Genomic DNA, 15,357 nt, shown 5'->3' with positions numbered 1-15,357 from the left:
TTGTGATACTTTGGGGACACGTGGTTGAAGTGCATTGAGCTTTGTGAGTCACTGCCAAACTGGCTGCCAAAGTGGCTGTGCCATGTCATGTTCCCAGCAGACCAGGATGACAGTTTCCAGGACCCCTAATTGCCCCAGCATTTGGTGCTGTCAGTGTTGCCTGGAGAGGCTCATGGGCCCTCCATCCTGCCACCCTCCCGTGAGTCCTACCATGGGTCCCCGTGGGTCCGGGAGAGCACCTTTCACCATTGTGCATGATTTTGTTTGCTGCCTTCTGTCTCCTCAGGATCCTCCTGGGTTCTGGCCCCACATGTTCCAGTCTGGCCCAGGGCTTGGAACCAGGTGCTCAGTTCATGGTCCCGGCTGCTCCCTGGGTCAGGGGAGGTCTTGGCAGCTCTGTCATCCCCCCTAGGTGACCCTGGACTCTTCTCCGGGGAAGCCCCCATCCCTTTCGTTCACTCCATCTCTGATGAGACCCTGTGGCTCCCATAGGCTTACTTGGTTCCGTATCGATCCCTGAAGAAGATGTGAGTCCTTAATGTCCTGCTCAAGTCCACATCGATCTGGTGGATGTGTTCAGATGACCTCTTGCCCTTCTCCTTCATGACCTGTAGGGCAGGGCCAAGAAGAGGAAGCAGCCTCAGAACAGATGGAAGACTCCCGGCCCCAACTGGCAGTCAGCCCACAGTCAGCACTCCGGGAAGGAAGGAAAGCAGGAAGGTTTCCTTGTGCACAAAACTGCTTTTTGGCTTGTTACTGAAGCCGGGGAGGGTCACCAGAGCTGAGTTTGTCTGTAGTGACTATGTCACCGTCCGTGCCCAGGATGTGCATCTGACCATCCCACCCACCCGCCAGCCTGGGCTTGATGCTCGCTCCCTCCAGCTGGAGACCTGGGCCCCTGACACGGCCTGTCCTGTTTGTTGTGCTCCGGCTGAGCGTACCTTGTATGTTCTGGGGTTTTTCGACTTGACTTCCTGTATGTTCAGCAGGACTGACCACACTTGGCCCCGGATGTTCATGGGAATGCCCTTATATACTCGATCTATCAGCTGTGGGCAGAAAACAATCTGATGTCACAGGCCACGGGGTGACCCCAGTGAGGACCACAGCCCGAGGATTCTGGAAATGGTTGGTTTTGGCCCCATGATTCCTCATTAGAGGTGACATTAAGCTGGGACACAGTCTCCCTTCCCAGGATTGAAAGAGTGGATGGGCACTCAGAGTCGGAACTCTGATCTGAACATTCTCCTTCCTTTGGGTCACCAGGGCATCCCTAGCCTTGAGCTCCGGGTCGTCCCAGCGCTAGATTCAGATTCCCTCCCAGCAAGGTGACGCTTGCACGAATAGGCAGGCAAACCACCGACCAGGCCTGCAGTCTTCTGGGTGAGGACAGTGTGCCACCCACCCTCTGAGGCTGACGGTGCCAGGCCACAGCCATGGGTGCCCGTCCCCTGTCTCTGCAGAGAGTGGTTCCCAGGGCCTCTCCCTCCACACATTACCTTTTTACTGTTCTTATATGTCTCCCACTGTCCCAGCATTTCCATCCACTTGCTCTTTCGTGTTATCTCCCGCCGCATTTGCTGTCAAATGAGGAATGTTGGAGTTAGGGGAGCTGCCAGGCTTCCCAGAGCCGCCCGTGGATGCTGCGTCTTGGGCTCTGGAACCCTGGTGGACCCAGCTGGAGGGAGCCAGGGAAGGGCAGACCCTAAGGGCTGAGAGCCTTTGAGCAAATGAGCGCCAGTGGGCTGGCTTTGGGACCCCGGGACGTGCCATCCTCAGGCCACAGACACACCAGTCTTAGGTCAGGTCCCAGCCTCTAGGTGGGGTCCTGACACAGGCGGGCAGCCACCCCCAAGCCACAACTGTGGTTCTCACTTTGGAATCTTATCAAGCTGTCAAAGTTACAGCAGCCTGGGGTCAGTTCCAGCAGGGAGTGCTGCCCCTCTCAGGGACATCGTGTTGCCCTCACCCGCCACCGCCCAGGCCAGCTGCCTCCTCTGCCTCACCGACCACCTGCCCAGTCCCCACATTCCTGGTTCTGCCCCTCCCCATGCATCAGGCTCTTACCTTCACCTCCCGAGCAGTGGCAGGAGGCAGCTCTGTCTCACTGTAAGACAACCCAGGCAGAACTGAGGACCTGCACAGGGCCTGGAGCTCCCCGAGACTGGGACCCAACCCCCAGAAAGGACAGGCTATATCCCTATCTAGCTCAGGGCTCAGTCCAGGAAAAGACACAGGGAAGGGAGGACAAGGGCCTTCCTGTGGGGCTGACTCCCAGGAGGGGCAGGACCTAGGAGAAGAAGGAGTGCGGGGCCAGCCTGGCCGGGGTTACTGGGGCTCCTGGCGTAGGGGGTGGTCAGGCTGCACAATGGGGCTGCCCGTCCTGGACTGGACGTGGTGCTTTCTGCTGGAGCTGAGAAAGGTCAGGCCTGAGATGGGATGGGGGCCGCCCAGAGTGGGCAACAGGGCCCTAACAGGAGTCCCTCAGGGAGTGACCACATCACACCACCAGGGTCAAGGGAGCCTGCCCTGAGACCTGCCCGGTGTACTCCTGGTGTACCAGGGCCCCATCCCACTTAACAGCCCCAAGGCCCTTGCAGGTTCTGACTCCCAGCATCCACCTGCCTCTCCCTGCACCTGACCCACACACCCTGCGTTTCAGAAGTGGCACAACTCATCAGCTCCCTCCCACCCTACCTCCCCCGGCATCCTCTGTCCCTCCATCCTATGAACCCTAAGGGATGGACTCCTGGCTGGGCTCCTCTTACATGGCCCCAGGTCCTTTCCCAGCACCAGACCCAGGGTCTCTAGCCACAAGCCCTGCTGCCTCCCTGACCTCACCATGAAATACCCAGAACGGGGCCCTGCCCATCTCCTCCCCCATTCTCCTAGGGCCACCGCTCCCATCGTTCCCATGCCTTTCCCCCTTCCCCATGGGGACAGTGAGGGCTGTATCTCTAGGGAAATGAGGGAGGACAGGGGCAGGTGGGCCCTCAGAGACCTGCTGGACAACAGCCCTGAGGCTAGGCCAGGCGTCCCCTCACCCTGTAGCCACCACCCTTGGATTTCACTGGGGTTGTTTCCAAGTAGACATGGCCAGACCCTCAGGCTGCCCCGCTCCTCTTGTGCTGACTTGGGGACAGAACTGCTGAGAGCCCAGGGGCCTGACCTAGGCCAGTCTCCATTCCCACCCGCTCCCTAGATGGGCCCCGCACCTCTGGCCTAACAGCAACCTTGGGCTGGACCTGCAGGGGAGTCAGGGAGGAGTTCTGACCCTGGAAAGGAGGTTGGCCTGACCCGGCGAGGCAGTCCTGCCTCAGAAAGGCCTTTCTGAAAGCAAACCCATCCCTGAGCTGAGACAGGTGCTTCAGGGGTGAGGGGAGCACAGAGGACTCACTGCACAATCCCAAAGCGATCAATGTTGTTGTAGATTCCAACAGGCTCAGGCCCAATGTCCTTTAGCAGCCCAGCTCGGTGTCCCTGTAACCCAGAGGGAGGCTTGGTGAGGCGTCCAGGGCAAAGGGTGCAAGGGCCTGGGGGTAGTGGCCACCCGTGCCCACTCTGTGCTCCTAGGGAGCCCAGGACCCTTTGACCAGGGCGCACTGGAAGAGGCCTCCCTCCAAGGAGCAGACCGACCTGTACCTTCTCATAGTTCATGATGATATTCTCTCGCTCCTGTGCCCGCAAACTATCTGCATCCTCTCTGATTACCATCCTGTGAGACAAAAATCATCTAAAATTTACATTGTACTTGAGACATTCGGAGAACACCTGAACCGTTCCCACCAGGCTCCCAGATGCTGGCTGGCCGTGTAACCCCGACTCCATCACCTTCCCCAGTTAAAAAGGTGCCAGACCTAGTGTCCCACACCTGCAGGAGTCTCTGGAGTCCCCAGTCCCAAGCAGGGGTGGGCATCATCCCAAGCACTTGAGGACAGTGGGACCTGGACAGAGAATCCCGTCGTCCCCAGTTGCCATGAAATGGGGACACACCTGCCCCAGCAGGTTGAATAGTGTCCACCTGCCAAGAGTGAAGGGCCCATGATGGGCTATTCCAGGGATGTGGAGGGAGACTGAGGTCAGTGACCAGAGGTCTCTGTACAATCGGCCTCCTGGGATGCTCAGGGACCACAGAGATGTCCAGTTTCCTACAGGGAACAAGATCTCTCCTGACTGCTCTGTTCTTCTCCGCTCATCACTTTGGCTCCCGTGGCCCTTCAGTCTGAACAGTGAAGCCACTTTAGGAATAATGCCAGTTGAGCAGGAGGGTGTTCGGTTTGGGGGATGAAAATGATCTATTGTGCTAGGGGAAACCCTCACTCGGGGAGGGACTGGACTCCACCATTCTGAGCTGTCCCTACAGGAGGGGGCTTCATTTTCCCAGGTCGCTGAGGAAGGACAGTGGGTCCTTGGTCCCAGAGAACACCTGGATGGACCATCCCTCCTGGGAACACTTGGGGCAAAAGGAGGGCGAGGCCTCGAAAGGACCAGACAGAGCAAGAAATACTTGGAGGGAACCCCAGTGCCTGGACCCCTTTGAACAGAAGAGAAGATAGTCTCCCCCTAGCCAGCCCTCCAGGGCTCCTTCATTTTCCACAGCTACCCAAGGACAGAAGGTTCCCCAGGACAAGGGACCATGTGTGTTCAGTGAGGCCCACAGCCACCATCAGGACCCAGCTTAGGGCACAGAGGTGTTCTGAGGACCCTCCTATGCCCCCCACCCACAGTGGATCTATCCCAGTGGCTTTGCCAGGGCCAGGCTCTGCCCCATCAGGATGGGAAACCTGGGAAGACTTGGGATCTAGGGCAGGGAGGTCACAGGGTTCAGGCCTGAATTCCAGCACAGCGTACGGCAGGGCTGAGAGCAAAACCCAGGGTCCTGTCTGGATTCCCAGGCCGGTAACCGCCTCCCTGACCCCAGACGTCTCACCTGTCGAATGGGTACACTAGGGAACAGCACTCACTCTATGAAGCCACCATGAGGACGAAAGAGCCAATCGTCTACACTGGCAGTGTAGAACGGGCGACCGGTGAGTGCTCAGGGATGACCCTCCTCTTTAGCTCCCCAGAGGCCAACACCACCCACAGCATAGCCACTGTCCCCAAGTCAGCCTGGAGGGATGAGAGCTGGTCGCACTCACCTGATTCTGATGAATCAGTTGGCCTGCGTTATGCCTCTCAGGTAGAAAACCTTTGAGTCCACAAAAGTATTCCCAGATACCACCGTGCGTGTGTAGCTGATACCACTGTGCGTGTGTAGCTGATACCACTGTGCGTGGGTAACTGCCGTAGAACACAGAGGCAGGCCGGACAGCGGATTGGTGCTAAGCACCAGTGACATTCTGAGGTCATGGCACGCATCACAGTGGGGCCTTGCCCGGGTCAGCAGGGCCCAGAGTCAGGGTCCTCCGCTGCCTGAGGCGGCCACATGCCTGCCTGCAATGTGTTTGTGTGCATGCGTGCACACCTGTACATGGGTAAACACATCTGTGCACGTGTGTGTGCCTTCTCTGGCCAGGCCTGGCTGCCCCATTCATGTGTGCACCCAGTTCCTCATCACTGTCACCCCCGGGGCCCAGGACCAGTATCAGAGCATCCACGGGTGTTCCCTCACCTCAGCCCTCCTCGCCCAGGGTGGTGTGGGATACACATAAGGATGGAGGGAAGTGACCACTACTGTTGAATCTCAGAATACAAATGCTACTACTATTACTTAATGGTATTTTCGTGTCTCTAATGGTATCTTTTTTTTTTAATTTCTGATATTTTAACTGGGTATTTCTCACCATGACCCTTGAATGTTCTAGCTAGAGGATCCTGTGGGGAAAGTGCCAGGCACACAGTAGGGCCTCACTCTATTCCAGACATGTTATCTAAAATCTGGTTCATCTGTCCTTCCTGCCAGGGCCTAGGGGATGCCAAATTCCAGGGTCCAGAAAGAGCTTGGGATAAAATGAAGCTTCAAGGGGTGAACTTTGACCTGGACTCAGTCTGCCTGTGCCACTCAAACGGAGTCTCAAGTCCCAGGATAGGGCGTCCAGATGCCTCAATGCAGGGACCTCTGATCGACAGCTGCTCCCCTGTACTCATTAGCAACCTCACCCACCCTACTCTCAAAGCACACTTGGCCCTCATATCCGGGAGCTCTGCATCTGTGGATTCAGCAACAGCAGATGGAAAATATTCAGAAAATAAATTGCATGGTTATGTCTCTACTGAATATGTGCAGACTTTGTTCTTGTCATCATTCCCTAAAGAATACAGTATCACAACCATTTATGTAGCATCTGCATTGTATTACATATCACAAATAATCTAGTAATGGTCTAATGTCTACTGGAGGATGTGCATAGCTTTTATGTAAATACTAGGCCATGTTATATCAGGGACTTGAGCATCCATGGATTTTGGCATCCCCGGGACCCTAGAACTAATCCTCCATGGATACCAAGGGACAATTGTATAAACTCACTCAGGAAGGCTGCTCATTGGAGGAAGGGCCCAGTTCAGTACAGACAGGGACATCATCCCTGGACTACTGTCCATCCATCCAACCATCCATTCATCCATTGCCACCACCCTCTAATGCTGTCCCAGTGCAACCCTAGCAAGTGGAGACATTTAAAAAGACCGGCCCACGTTGTCCAGCTTTGAGGTCTTGGAAGAAGTTGCACCAGTGTGAGAATAGGGGGTCAGTTTCCTCCAGGATCCAAAGAGGGTATCAGGGCACCTTGGGATGAGGAAAGGGGCGCGGCCTCTCCAGCAGCCACACGGGCTGCAGTAGGATGGGGCTGCGACTGGCCCTGTTTATCACTTGGCCCTCATCAGGGAAACAGAAAGACCAGGAGGCAGAGGAGGAACATGGGGCAGCTGGTTGCCTAAGCAGAAGGCACCTCAGGGAAGGGGTTTTAGTTTGTTTTCACACTGCTGTAAAGAAATACTTGAGGCTGGGCGTGGTGGCTCACACGTGTAATCTCAGTACTTTGGGAGGCCGAGGCGGGTGGATCACCTGAGGTCAGGAGTTCAAGACCAGCCTGGCCAACATGGTGAAACCCCGTCTCAACTAAAAATACAAAAAAATTAGCTGGGCGTGGTGGCGGGCGCCTGTCATCCCACCTACTTTGGGAGGCTGAGGCAGGAGAATCCCTTGAACCTGGGAGGCAGAGGTTGCAGTGAGCCTAGATGGTGCCATTGCACTCCAGCCTCAGTGACAAGATTGAAACTCTGTTAAAAAAAATAATAATAATAAATACTTGAGACTGAGTAGTTTATAAAGGAAAGAGGTTTAATTGACTCACAGTTCAGGGAATTACAATTATGGCAGAAGGCGAAGGGGAAGCAGGCACCTTCTTCACAAGGCGGCAGGAGGGAGTGAGTGGAGAACGAGGAAGTGCCGCACTTTGAAACCATCAGCTCTCCTGAGGACTCCCTCACTCTCAGGGGAGCAGCACGGGGGAAACTATCTCTAGATCCAATCACCTCCCACCAGGTTCCTCCCTTGACACAGGAGGGATGAGTTTTGGGTGGGGACACAGATCCAAACCTATCAGGGTCTCAGCCTGTTTTGCAGCTCCCCGGGGCTGAGGCTGAGTACAGATCTGCTGGCCCTGCTCTACAGCACCGGGGGCTCTGCCTGTGCGCCCCAATCTGCTGCTTCCTGGGGTGGTGGCTGCTTCCTGAAGAAGAGGTTGGATCTGCTCTCCTACCCACCCCTCTCCAGGGCCTTGTGGTGCCCTGGCCACGTCCTCCCAGGGTAAGGGCAGGAAACTGGGCTCCTTGCCCTTCTTGTTGCTTGGGTGACCATCCTGGGGTCATTTGTAGGCCCCGTCACTGTTCCTCCTTCTAAATGGAGAGCATTTTGGCAAATCTTCCCAGTAGAGGCCAGGGGCTCATCCCTGTTATTTGTTCTAGCTTGGTAAAGCCAGGTAAAGACATCTGGGCAAGCAGAAAGTAGAGTGGCCCCCAGGAAGGGTGAGTGGAGGGTGCTAGCCTTTGGGCTTGCCTGGACCAGCGTGTGAGGGGGCAAGATTATCAGCAAGTAGGGTTGTCAGGGCTAACATCAGGAGGCAGTAATAATGCTGGTGGGGGGACGGCGGTGTGGCTGGCTTGGTGTGGGGCATGAGAGCCAAGGTTTGTCAGCTCGCAGAGAGGTGCCTGACCCATGGACTAGCGGCTGCGGAACCCAGTGGTTGCCCTTAGTTCCTGGATCCTGGGAGACTTCTGGAACCTGGGCCTGGGGCAGCCTAGGGGTGGAGGTGGTGGGTGACATGGGTAGGGGTCTCTGCCTCTCTCTTTCAGTAAGAGGGAGAACCAAGAAAGGCACTGAAGCATGGTCTGCAGAGAAGGCGCCTGTGCAAACACCAGGAGAATGAGGGGCCTGAGTTGTCTTCATTTCTCCTAAAAACATGCATTCTGTCCTAGGACACCCTGGTGAGGGCATGAAGCACAGGGTGTGTGTGTGTCGGTGTGTGTGTGTCTGTGTGTGTGTGTATGGAGGTATATGCATGCGTATGTATGTATGTATGTGCATGAGTGTGCGCAGGTTTGTGCATAGGAATGTATTTATGTATGTGCATGTATGTGCGTGTGTGGGCGTGTGTGTGTGTGCGTGTGTGCATGTGTGTGTGTTGCAGGGCTTTACAGTGGACAGGATGTGGGAAGACAGCTGCAGTTCCAAGCTGCAAGTTTTTCTGATAGAATGGTTAAGATTCCCTGGACCACAGAAAGAGTGTTTCATTTGCACCCATTTTTATTAGCATTTAAATCTGCATTATTTGTAGCAGGTAAACCTTATGTTGCTTAACTATTTTTAGAAACATTTACACCAGCGGTCCCCAAACTTTTTGGCACCAGAGACCAGGTTTCTTGAAGACAACTATTCCATGGACCCGGGAGAAGGGGAAGGGATGATGCGGAGATGATTCAAACCCATTACATTTATTGTGTGCTTTATTTCTATTATTATTTCACATATATTTCTATTATTATTTCATTCCGTCTCTCCACCATCTGTGGGCTAACAGGCTGTGTTAGTTTTCTAGGGCTGTTTTACAGGACCACAGACTGGGCACCCTCAACAACAGAATCTTACTGTCTCACAATCCTAGAGACCATGACTCCACCATCAAGGTGTCAGCAGGGTGGGTCCCACTGAGGCGGTGCAGGAAGGCTCTGTTCCAGGCCTGTCTCTTGGCGTGTGGGTGGCCGTCTTCTCCCTGTGACTCTTGGTTAAAGGTGACTCTGGTACGGGCTCAGAAGAGGAGAGCTGGACAGAATGTCGGTAGCATATGGAGGGGGTCAGGCCTGGTGTCTCATGCCTGGAATCTTAGGACTTTGGGAGGCCAAGACGGGAGGATCACTTGAGGATGAGACTTCAAGACCAACCTGGCCAACATAGGGAGACTCAGTCTCTTAAAAAAATAAAAACATGGAAGGGAAAAATCATCCAGATGAAGTCTCAGATGGCAATGAAGAACACGTTATTGGAAACTGGAGGAAAGATGATGCTTGTCATAAAGTGACAAAGAACTTGGCTGCATTGTGCTCCTAGTGTTTTCTGGAAGGCAGAGCTTGCGAGTGATGAACCTGAAATTTGGCAGAAGAAATATGTAAGCAAAGTATTGAAGGAGCAGCTTCATTCTCTTGAATGTTTCTAGGAAAATGAAAGAAAAGAAGAATGATTTAGAGACAGAATTTATAATCAAAAGGGAAGCAGAACTTAAAAACTTGGGAAGGTTCTAGCCTTCTCAGCCTGTCCATATTGAGCAGATAAGAAAATGTGTTTGGGAGAGAACATGAGGGTGTAGGTCAGGAGGCCTGCACGGATCAGGGCTGTGCTCTTCACCAGGACAATGGAAGAGGGACCCTGAAGGCAGTTTGTAGATCGCTCAGGCTGCACTCTCATCACAGGAATGTGGTGCCAGGGCACTGACAGCAGTACGGTTTCCAAGGAAGGCCCTGGGGCGCCCTGAGGACCTTGGGGCTTGCTGCCCAGCACTCCCTGACGTCACTGGTCCCCACATTCTGGTGTGGCACTCCTTGACTCCTCCAAGTGTTGCTTAATGGGCTCCTGTCCAGGGGAGAAGTGATGTCCCCCCTCCAGGGGACACAGGCAGAAAACCCTTCGGCAGCTTCCATGTGGTGCTAATTCTGCAGGTGTACAGATTTTGCTTTTCCCTTATAGAAATGGTGGAGTCAATGAAGAAAGTAGCAGGGATGGATGTGGAGCTGACAGCTGAAGAAAGAAACCTCCTCTCTGTTACATTTAAGAATGTGATTGGAGCCAGAAGAGCCTCCTGGAGAAGAATCAGCAGCCTTGAACAGAAAGAAGGAAACAAGGGAGGAGAAGACAAGCTAAAAGTGATTCGGAAATAGCGGGAAATGGTGAGACTGTTGTACAATAGTCCCCCTTATCCGCAGCTTTAGTTACCAGTGGTACAGTACAATAAGATATTTTGAGAGAAAAAGAGATTATGTTCATATAACTTCTATTAGTGTATGTTACAGTTGTTCTGGTATTAATCTTTTACTGTGCCTGGTTTATAAATTAAACTTCACCAAGACTGGTATGTATAGAACAAAACATAGTATATATCAGGCTTGGTATTATCCATGGTTTCAGCATATCCACTCGGGGGTCTCAGAATGGATCCCTCTCAGATAAAAGGGAACTATTGTATTTTCAAGAAAAATGATGAGTGGTTTGGGTTAACTTTGTCCCATTCTTCTTTTTATTGAAAGACTCAGGTTTATTTTTAAATCCAATATCGTAGTTTTTAATCTTTGGGTTTTATACAACAGAAATTATCTGGGGGAAGGAGGTTGCTGTTACCTGAATATGTCCTAATTTTTGCCTTTTATTTTTATGGTTTTAGAAAATGTCTCTGAAAAGGGAGGCTTGTTTCTTTCGAGTGTCTGGCTTAGTTCTCATGCTTATGTCTCTCAGTAATTTGGCCATAGGGATTGGCATTTGAGGTCACAGCCTAGTGCTCAGATGACTGCATATATAGTACACATTTTATATCTTGGCAGATTTTTGTCTTTTGGTCATGTAGATTAGACTACAGAATATTTCAGGGCAAAGGCGAATATCTTTTTCTCCTGGAAGCTGCAGTAGTGGGCAAAAAAGTGAGATCCTGTCCCTAAAAATAAAGTTGTAAGCTGGGATTGATGTTACCACTACCATGAAATATTTTGGGTCAAAGAATTTCGATGACCAATAGACAAGTTTTGTGTCCCAGGGGAATGAGGAAGTGAGAAAGCTGAAAGAGGTGAAGAAAGAAGTCCATGAGCTACACTGTGGGACTTGGGCTAGCTACGAAAGGGAGCAGGAAGCAAAGAGAGCAACTGATACTTTGGGAGAAGATGTGAAAAGTTCGAGTCTGGATGTCTTAGATGAGAAACATGCAAAAGAAAGAAAGAAGGAAGGAAGGGAGGAAGGAAGGAAGACAGGAGGAAAGGAGGAAGGAAGGAAGGAAGGAAGGAAGGAAGGAAGGAAGGAAGGAAGGAAGGAAGGAAGGAAGGAAGGAAGGAAGGAAAGGAAGGAAGGAAGAAGAAAGAAAGAAGAAGAAGGAAGGAAAGGAAGGAAGGAAGGAAGGAAGGGAGGGAAGGAAGGAAGGAAGGAAGGAAGGAAGGGAAGGAAGGAAGGAAGGAAAGGAAGGAAGGAAGGAAGGAAAAGAAAGAAAGAAAGAGAGAAAGAGTGTAGATGTCTTGATGAGTCCCTAAATAGAAACAAGAAGAGAAAAGGAACTAAAAGACGAAGCCATGGGCCAAGAGTGGAGCATTACAATGTAAGACTTCTAGGATGGAGCAGCACAGTTAGGGATACGGACAAGTGCAAGTCTTGGAGTAGAAAGCACAGAACTCTGTTGACTGGAATGTGGCCACACCATACCTTGGTGTGATCTCAGGTATTGGATAGGTTGGCTGAATGTGGGAGAGGGGCCTAGAGATCTATTGATGACAGAAACTGAGAAATAGAATGTAGAATATCGGCTTGTAAGGAGGAAGGGTTTGGAGTAACAGGAGAGGAGTCACTGAGTATGTGAAGAGCGAGGAGAACATGGAAACCTTTCATCTCCTACAGCAGTCTCTATTTGAAAAGCCATCAGGGAGATAGTTGATTCAGAAAATAGTTTTGCTTAGCTAAGATAAGGATGCAATTACGGAAGAAAGGGTGAGCGAATGTTTTACAGTGGAAAGGAGGTTCCAGGAGCATGAGAGGAACCTAGAAAGGTCCAACAGTAGTGCCAAGAGTTCATAGAAAATAGGAAGCAAGCGGCCGGGCACAGTGACTCACGCCTGTAATCCCAGCACTTTGGGAGGCCGAAGCTGGTGGATCACGGGGACAGGAGATCAAGACCATCCTGGCTAACATGGTGAAACCCCGTCTCTACTAAAAATAGAAAAAAAAATTAGCCAGGCATGTTGGTGGGTGCCTGTAGTCCCAGCTACTCAGGAGGCTGAGGCAGGAGAATGGCATGAACCCAGGAGGCAGAGCTTGCAGTGAGCCGAGTTCGCACCACTGCATTCCAGCCTGAGGGACAAAGTGAGACTCCATCTCAAAAAAAAAAGGAAAAAAAATACAAAGCAAGCTGGGTATATGCGTTTAGAGGTGCTGTACATTTTCAGCATTATAAATGAATAGAGATGAGTGACAATAGTTTTTTGGTCCATAGATTTTTGGTAGACTAGTTTTGGATCTCTTCCACTAAAGGGATTGCTTGTTGAACGTTGTTAGGAATGTAAGTACTGAAGGCAAACTGCGTGGGTTTGAATTTTATTCTGTCCCTTGCACCCTGTCTGAGTTCAAATCCTAGCTCTGCTTATTAAGTTCTTTTAAGGGGATGATCTTTGAGCAAATGTTGAGCTTCTGTTTTCCCAAGTAAATGGACACAATAGTTGCTACCTTGTGAAGGATTCGTGTAATTTACCAGCATTTACCAAGTAGCATCGGTGTTCAGTTTTAGTCGTTGGTGATTCTGTAGTTGGATTGTGAGGCGGTGCTGGGGTGGGAGGTGGTGTGTGCCTGTAGCACTTAATTGCAGGCAGAAAACAAAAGATACTTTTGATAACCCAGAGGCAGCTTTTCTCTGCTTTTGTGTCAAAAGAGAAGAAGGAGTTTGGAGAGGGATAGGAATTCCCTTTAATACAAGCTCTCTTCCACAAAACCAGAGGTAGATAGAATGTGTAATAATTCACAGAATTTCTAGACTGAAACACTCTGATTTTTTACAATTTATTTTTTATTTTTTCAGGTTGAGACAGCTAAAGTTAATCTGTGGGGACGTTTTGGATGCACTGGACAGCAAGGTTTTCTATTACAAAATGTAGGTTCTATACTAGAAAGGAAAATGTAAGATTAAAAGTTGGCCTTTTTAGAATCATGACTTTCTTCTATGTAGGTTTCCAACTTTTATTTAAAAATAATTGTTTAATGTTAGAAGGATAGTTGATGTTGGAATAAAAAGATGGTCAGGCTATTATAAAAATGCATTAGCTTTTGCTTTAGTTATTTATATTCTTTTGCTTTCATGGGACCTATCTCATTTCCCTCCCCCAAACGGCCACACATTGCACAGTGCTGGCTGAATGTTTCATGCAGAAAGTTTATTTTATGATTAATACACTTGTGCCACTTCTTGGAACCACTTGCTTGTTTAATTCTAGTCTATCAAGTGATAATTTTGTTGATATTTAGAGGTTCCTCACATAATTTCGGTGGGATTTTTGGTTATATTTAATAAGGAAAATAATATGAAATGTCTCACCAAAAAAAAAAAAGAAACAAAGTCAATTATTCCTGAGAGTGTTTAAAATTATTGAAGTACACTTGTTAATTGTTAGTGTAGAACCTACATTTCATAATAGAAAACCTTGGACTTGCCAGTGGTAGCTGCTGGAGTGAGGTGTCTGTTCAGTACATCCAGAGCGTCGCCTCAGATTAACTTTACCTCAGTCTCAACCTGAAAACATAAAAAATAAAATTTAAAAAATCAGATTATTGATGTTTAGAAATTCTGTGAATTATTACACATTCTATCTACCTCTGATTTTGAGGAAGGGAGCTTAGTATTGAACAGAATTCCTTTCCCTCTCCCAACTCCCTTCTTCCCTTTTGACACAAAAGCAGGGAAAAGCTGCCTCTCGGTTATCAAAAGTATTTTTCCTTTCCGCATGCAATTATGTGCTACACACACACACATACCACCCCCCACCCCAACACCCCCTCACAGTCCAAATACAGAATCACCAATGACTAAAACTGAACACTGATGCTACTTGGTAAACGCTGGTCAATTACATGAATCCTTCACAAGGTAGCAACTATTGTATCCATTTACTTGGGAAAACAGGAGCTAAGACGTTTGCTCAAAGATCATCACCTTAAAAGAACTTAATAAGTAGAGCTAGGATTTGAAGCCAGGCAGGGTGCAAGGGACAGAACAAAATTCAAACCCAGGCAGTTTGCTTTCAGTGCTTACAGTCCTAACAATGTTCAACAGGCAATCCCTTTAGTGGAAGAGATCCAAAACTAGGTAAGATACCACAATCTATGGACCAAAGAAACTTTTCATCTCTATTCATTTATAATGCTGAAAACGTACACCACCTCTAACAGCACATACCCAGTTTGCTTCCTTTTTTTTTTTTTTTTTTTTTTTTTTTTTTTGAGATGGAGTCTCGCTTTGTTGCCCAGGCTGGAGTGCAGTGGCAAGACCTCGGCTCACTGCAACCTCCACCTCCCAGGTTCACGCCATTCTCCTGCCTCAGCCTCCGGAGTAGTTAGGACTACAGGCGCCTGCCTCCACGCCTGGCTAATTTTTTTTCTATTTTTAGTAGAGACGAGGTTTCACCATGTTAGCCAGGATGGTCTCAATCTCCTGACCTTGTGATCTGCCCATCTTGCCCTCCAAAAGTGTTGGGATTACAGACGTGAGCCACCGCGCCCTGCCTTTTTTTTTTTTTTTTTTTTTTTTTTTTTATTTTTGTTTGTTTGCTTGTTTTTGAGACGGAGTCTCTCTCTGTCGCCCAGGTTGGGGTGCAGTGGCGCCATCTCCGCTCACTGCAAGCTCTGCTTCCTGGGTTCATGCCATTCTGCTGCCTTAGCCTCTCTAGTAGCTGGGACTACAGGCTCCTGCCACTACGACCTGCTACTTTTTTAATTTTTTTTTTATTTTTAGTGCAGACAGGGTTTCACCGTGTCAGCCAGATGGGTCTCAATCTCCTGACCTCGTGATCAGCCTCCGTCGACTTTCCAAAGTGCTGGGATTGTAGGTGTGAGCAACCATGGTCGACCTACTCATTGTTTTTTAAACAGAACAGAACGTATCAGAGTGGGACATGCAAGGGGAAGAA

At 50.1% G+C, this 15,357-nt stretch overlaps 4 protein-coding genes across 6 annotated transcripts in view; 2 read left to right on the top strand and 2 right to left on the bottom strand.

Annotated features, from left to right (window-relative positions):
- The window catches only part of LOC126939306 (TBC1 domain family member 3G-like), a 574,604-nt gene that overhangs the window by 63,822 nt on the left and 495,425 nt on the right, over nucleotides 1-15,357 (top strand). The gene's annotated exons all lie outside the window — the stretch shown is intronic.
- Nucleotides 1-15,357, bottom strand: part of LOC126939305 (TBC1 domain family member 3G-like) — a 259,422-nt gene that overhangs the window by 5,292 nt on the left and 238,773 nt on the right. The window contains exons 3-8 of one of the 2 annotated variants that reach the window (XM_050764536.1): nucleotides 3,643-3,715; nucleotides 3,398-3,480; nucleotides 2,068-2,107; nucleotides 1,500-1,580; nucleotides 942-1,049; nucleotides 499-608 (exon numbers count right to left, since the gene is read on the bottom strand). In XM_050764536.1, the coding sequence (XP_050620493.1) occupies nucleotides 499-608; nucleotides 942-1,049; nucleotides 1,500-1,580; nucleotides 2,068-2,107; nucleotides 3,398-3,480; nucleotides 3,643-3,714 (494 nt within the window). In that variant the 5' untranslated portion in view covers nucleotide 3,715. Of the gene's footprint in view, nucleotides 1-498; nucleotides 609-941; nucleotides 1,050-1,499; nucleotides 1,581-2,067; nucleotides 2,108-3,397; nucleotides 3,481-3,642; nucleotides 3,716-15,357 lie in introns of those variants that run through there. The other variant, XM_050764537.1, reaches the window with a different exon arrangement.
- LOC126939304 (TBC1 domain family member 3G-like) overlaps nucleotides 1-15,357 on the bottom strand; it is a 292,702-nt gene that overhangs the window by 119,745 nt on the left and 157,600 nt on the right. Inside the window, exon 2 of one of the 2 annotated variants that reach the window (XM_050764533.1) lies at nucleotides 5,142-5,191. The gene's annotated coding sequence lies outside the window, so the exon portion shown is untranslated. Of the gene's footprint in view, nucleotides 1-5,141; nucleotides 5,283-15,357 lie in introns of those variants that run through there. The other variant, XM_050764532.1, reaches the window with a different exon arrangement.
- The window catches only part of LOC126939317 (TBC1 domain family member 3B-like), a 203,332-nt gene that overhangs the window by 63,822 nt on the left and 124,153 nt on the right, over nucleotides 1-15,357 (top strand). The gene's annotated exons all lie outside the window — the stretch shown is intronic.

The sequence above is a fragment of the Macaca thibetana genome, chromosome 16 (genome assembly GCF_024542745.1).
Source record: "Macaca thibetana thibetana isolate TM-01 chromosome 16, ASM2454274v1, whole genome shotgun sequence".
In the NCBI taxonomy this organism is placed as follows: Eukaryota; Metazoa; Chordata; class Mammalia; order Primates; family Cercopithecidae; genus Macaca; species Macaca thibetana.
This window is presented reverse-complemented; position numbering and strand designations above follow the sequence as displayed.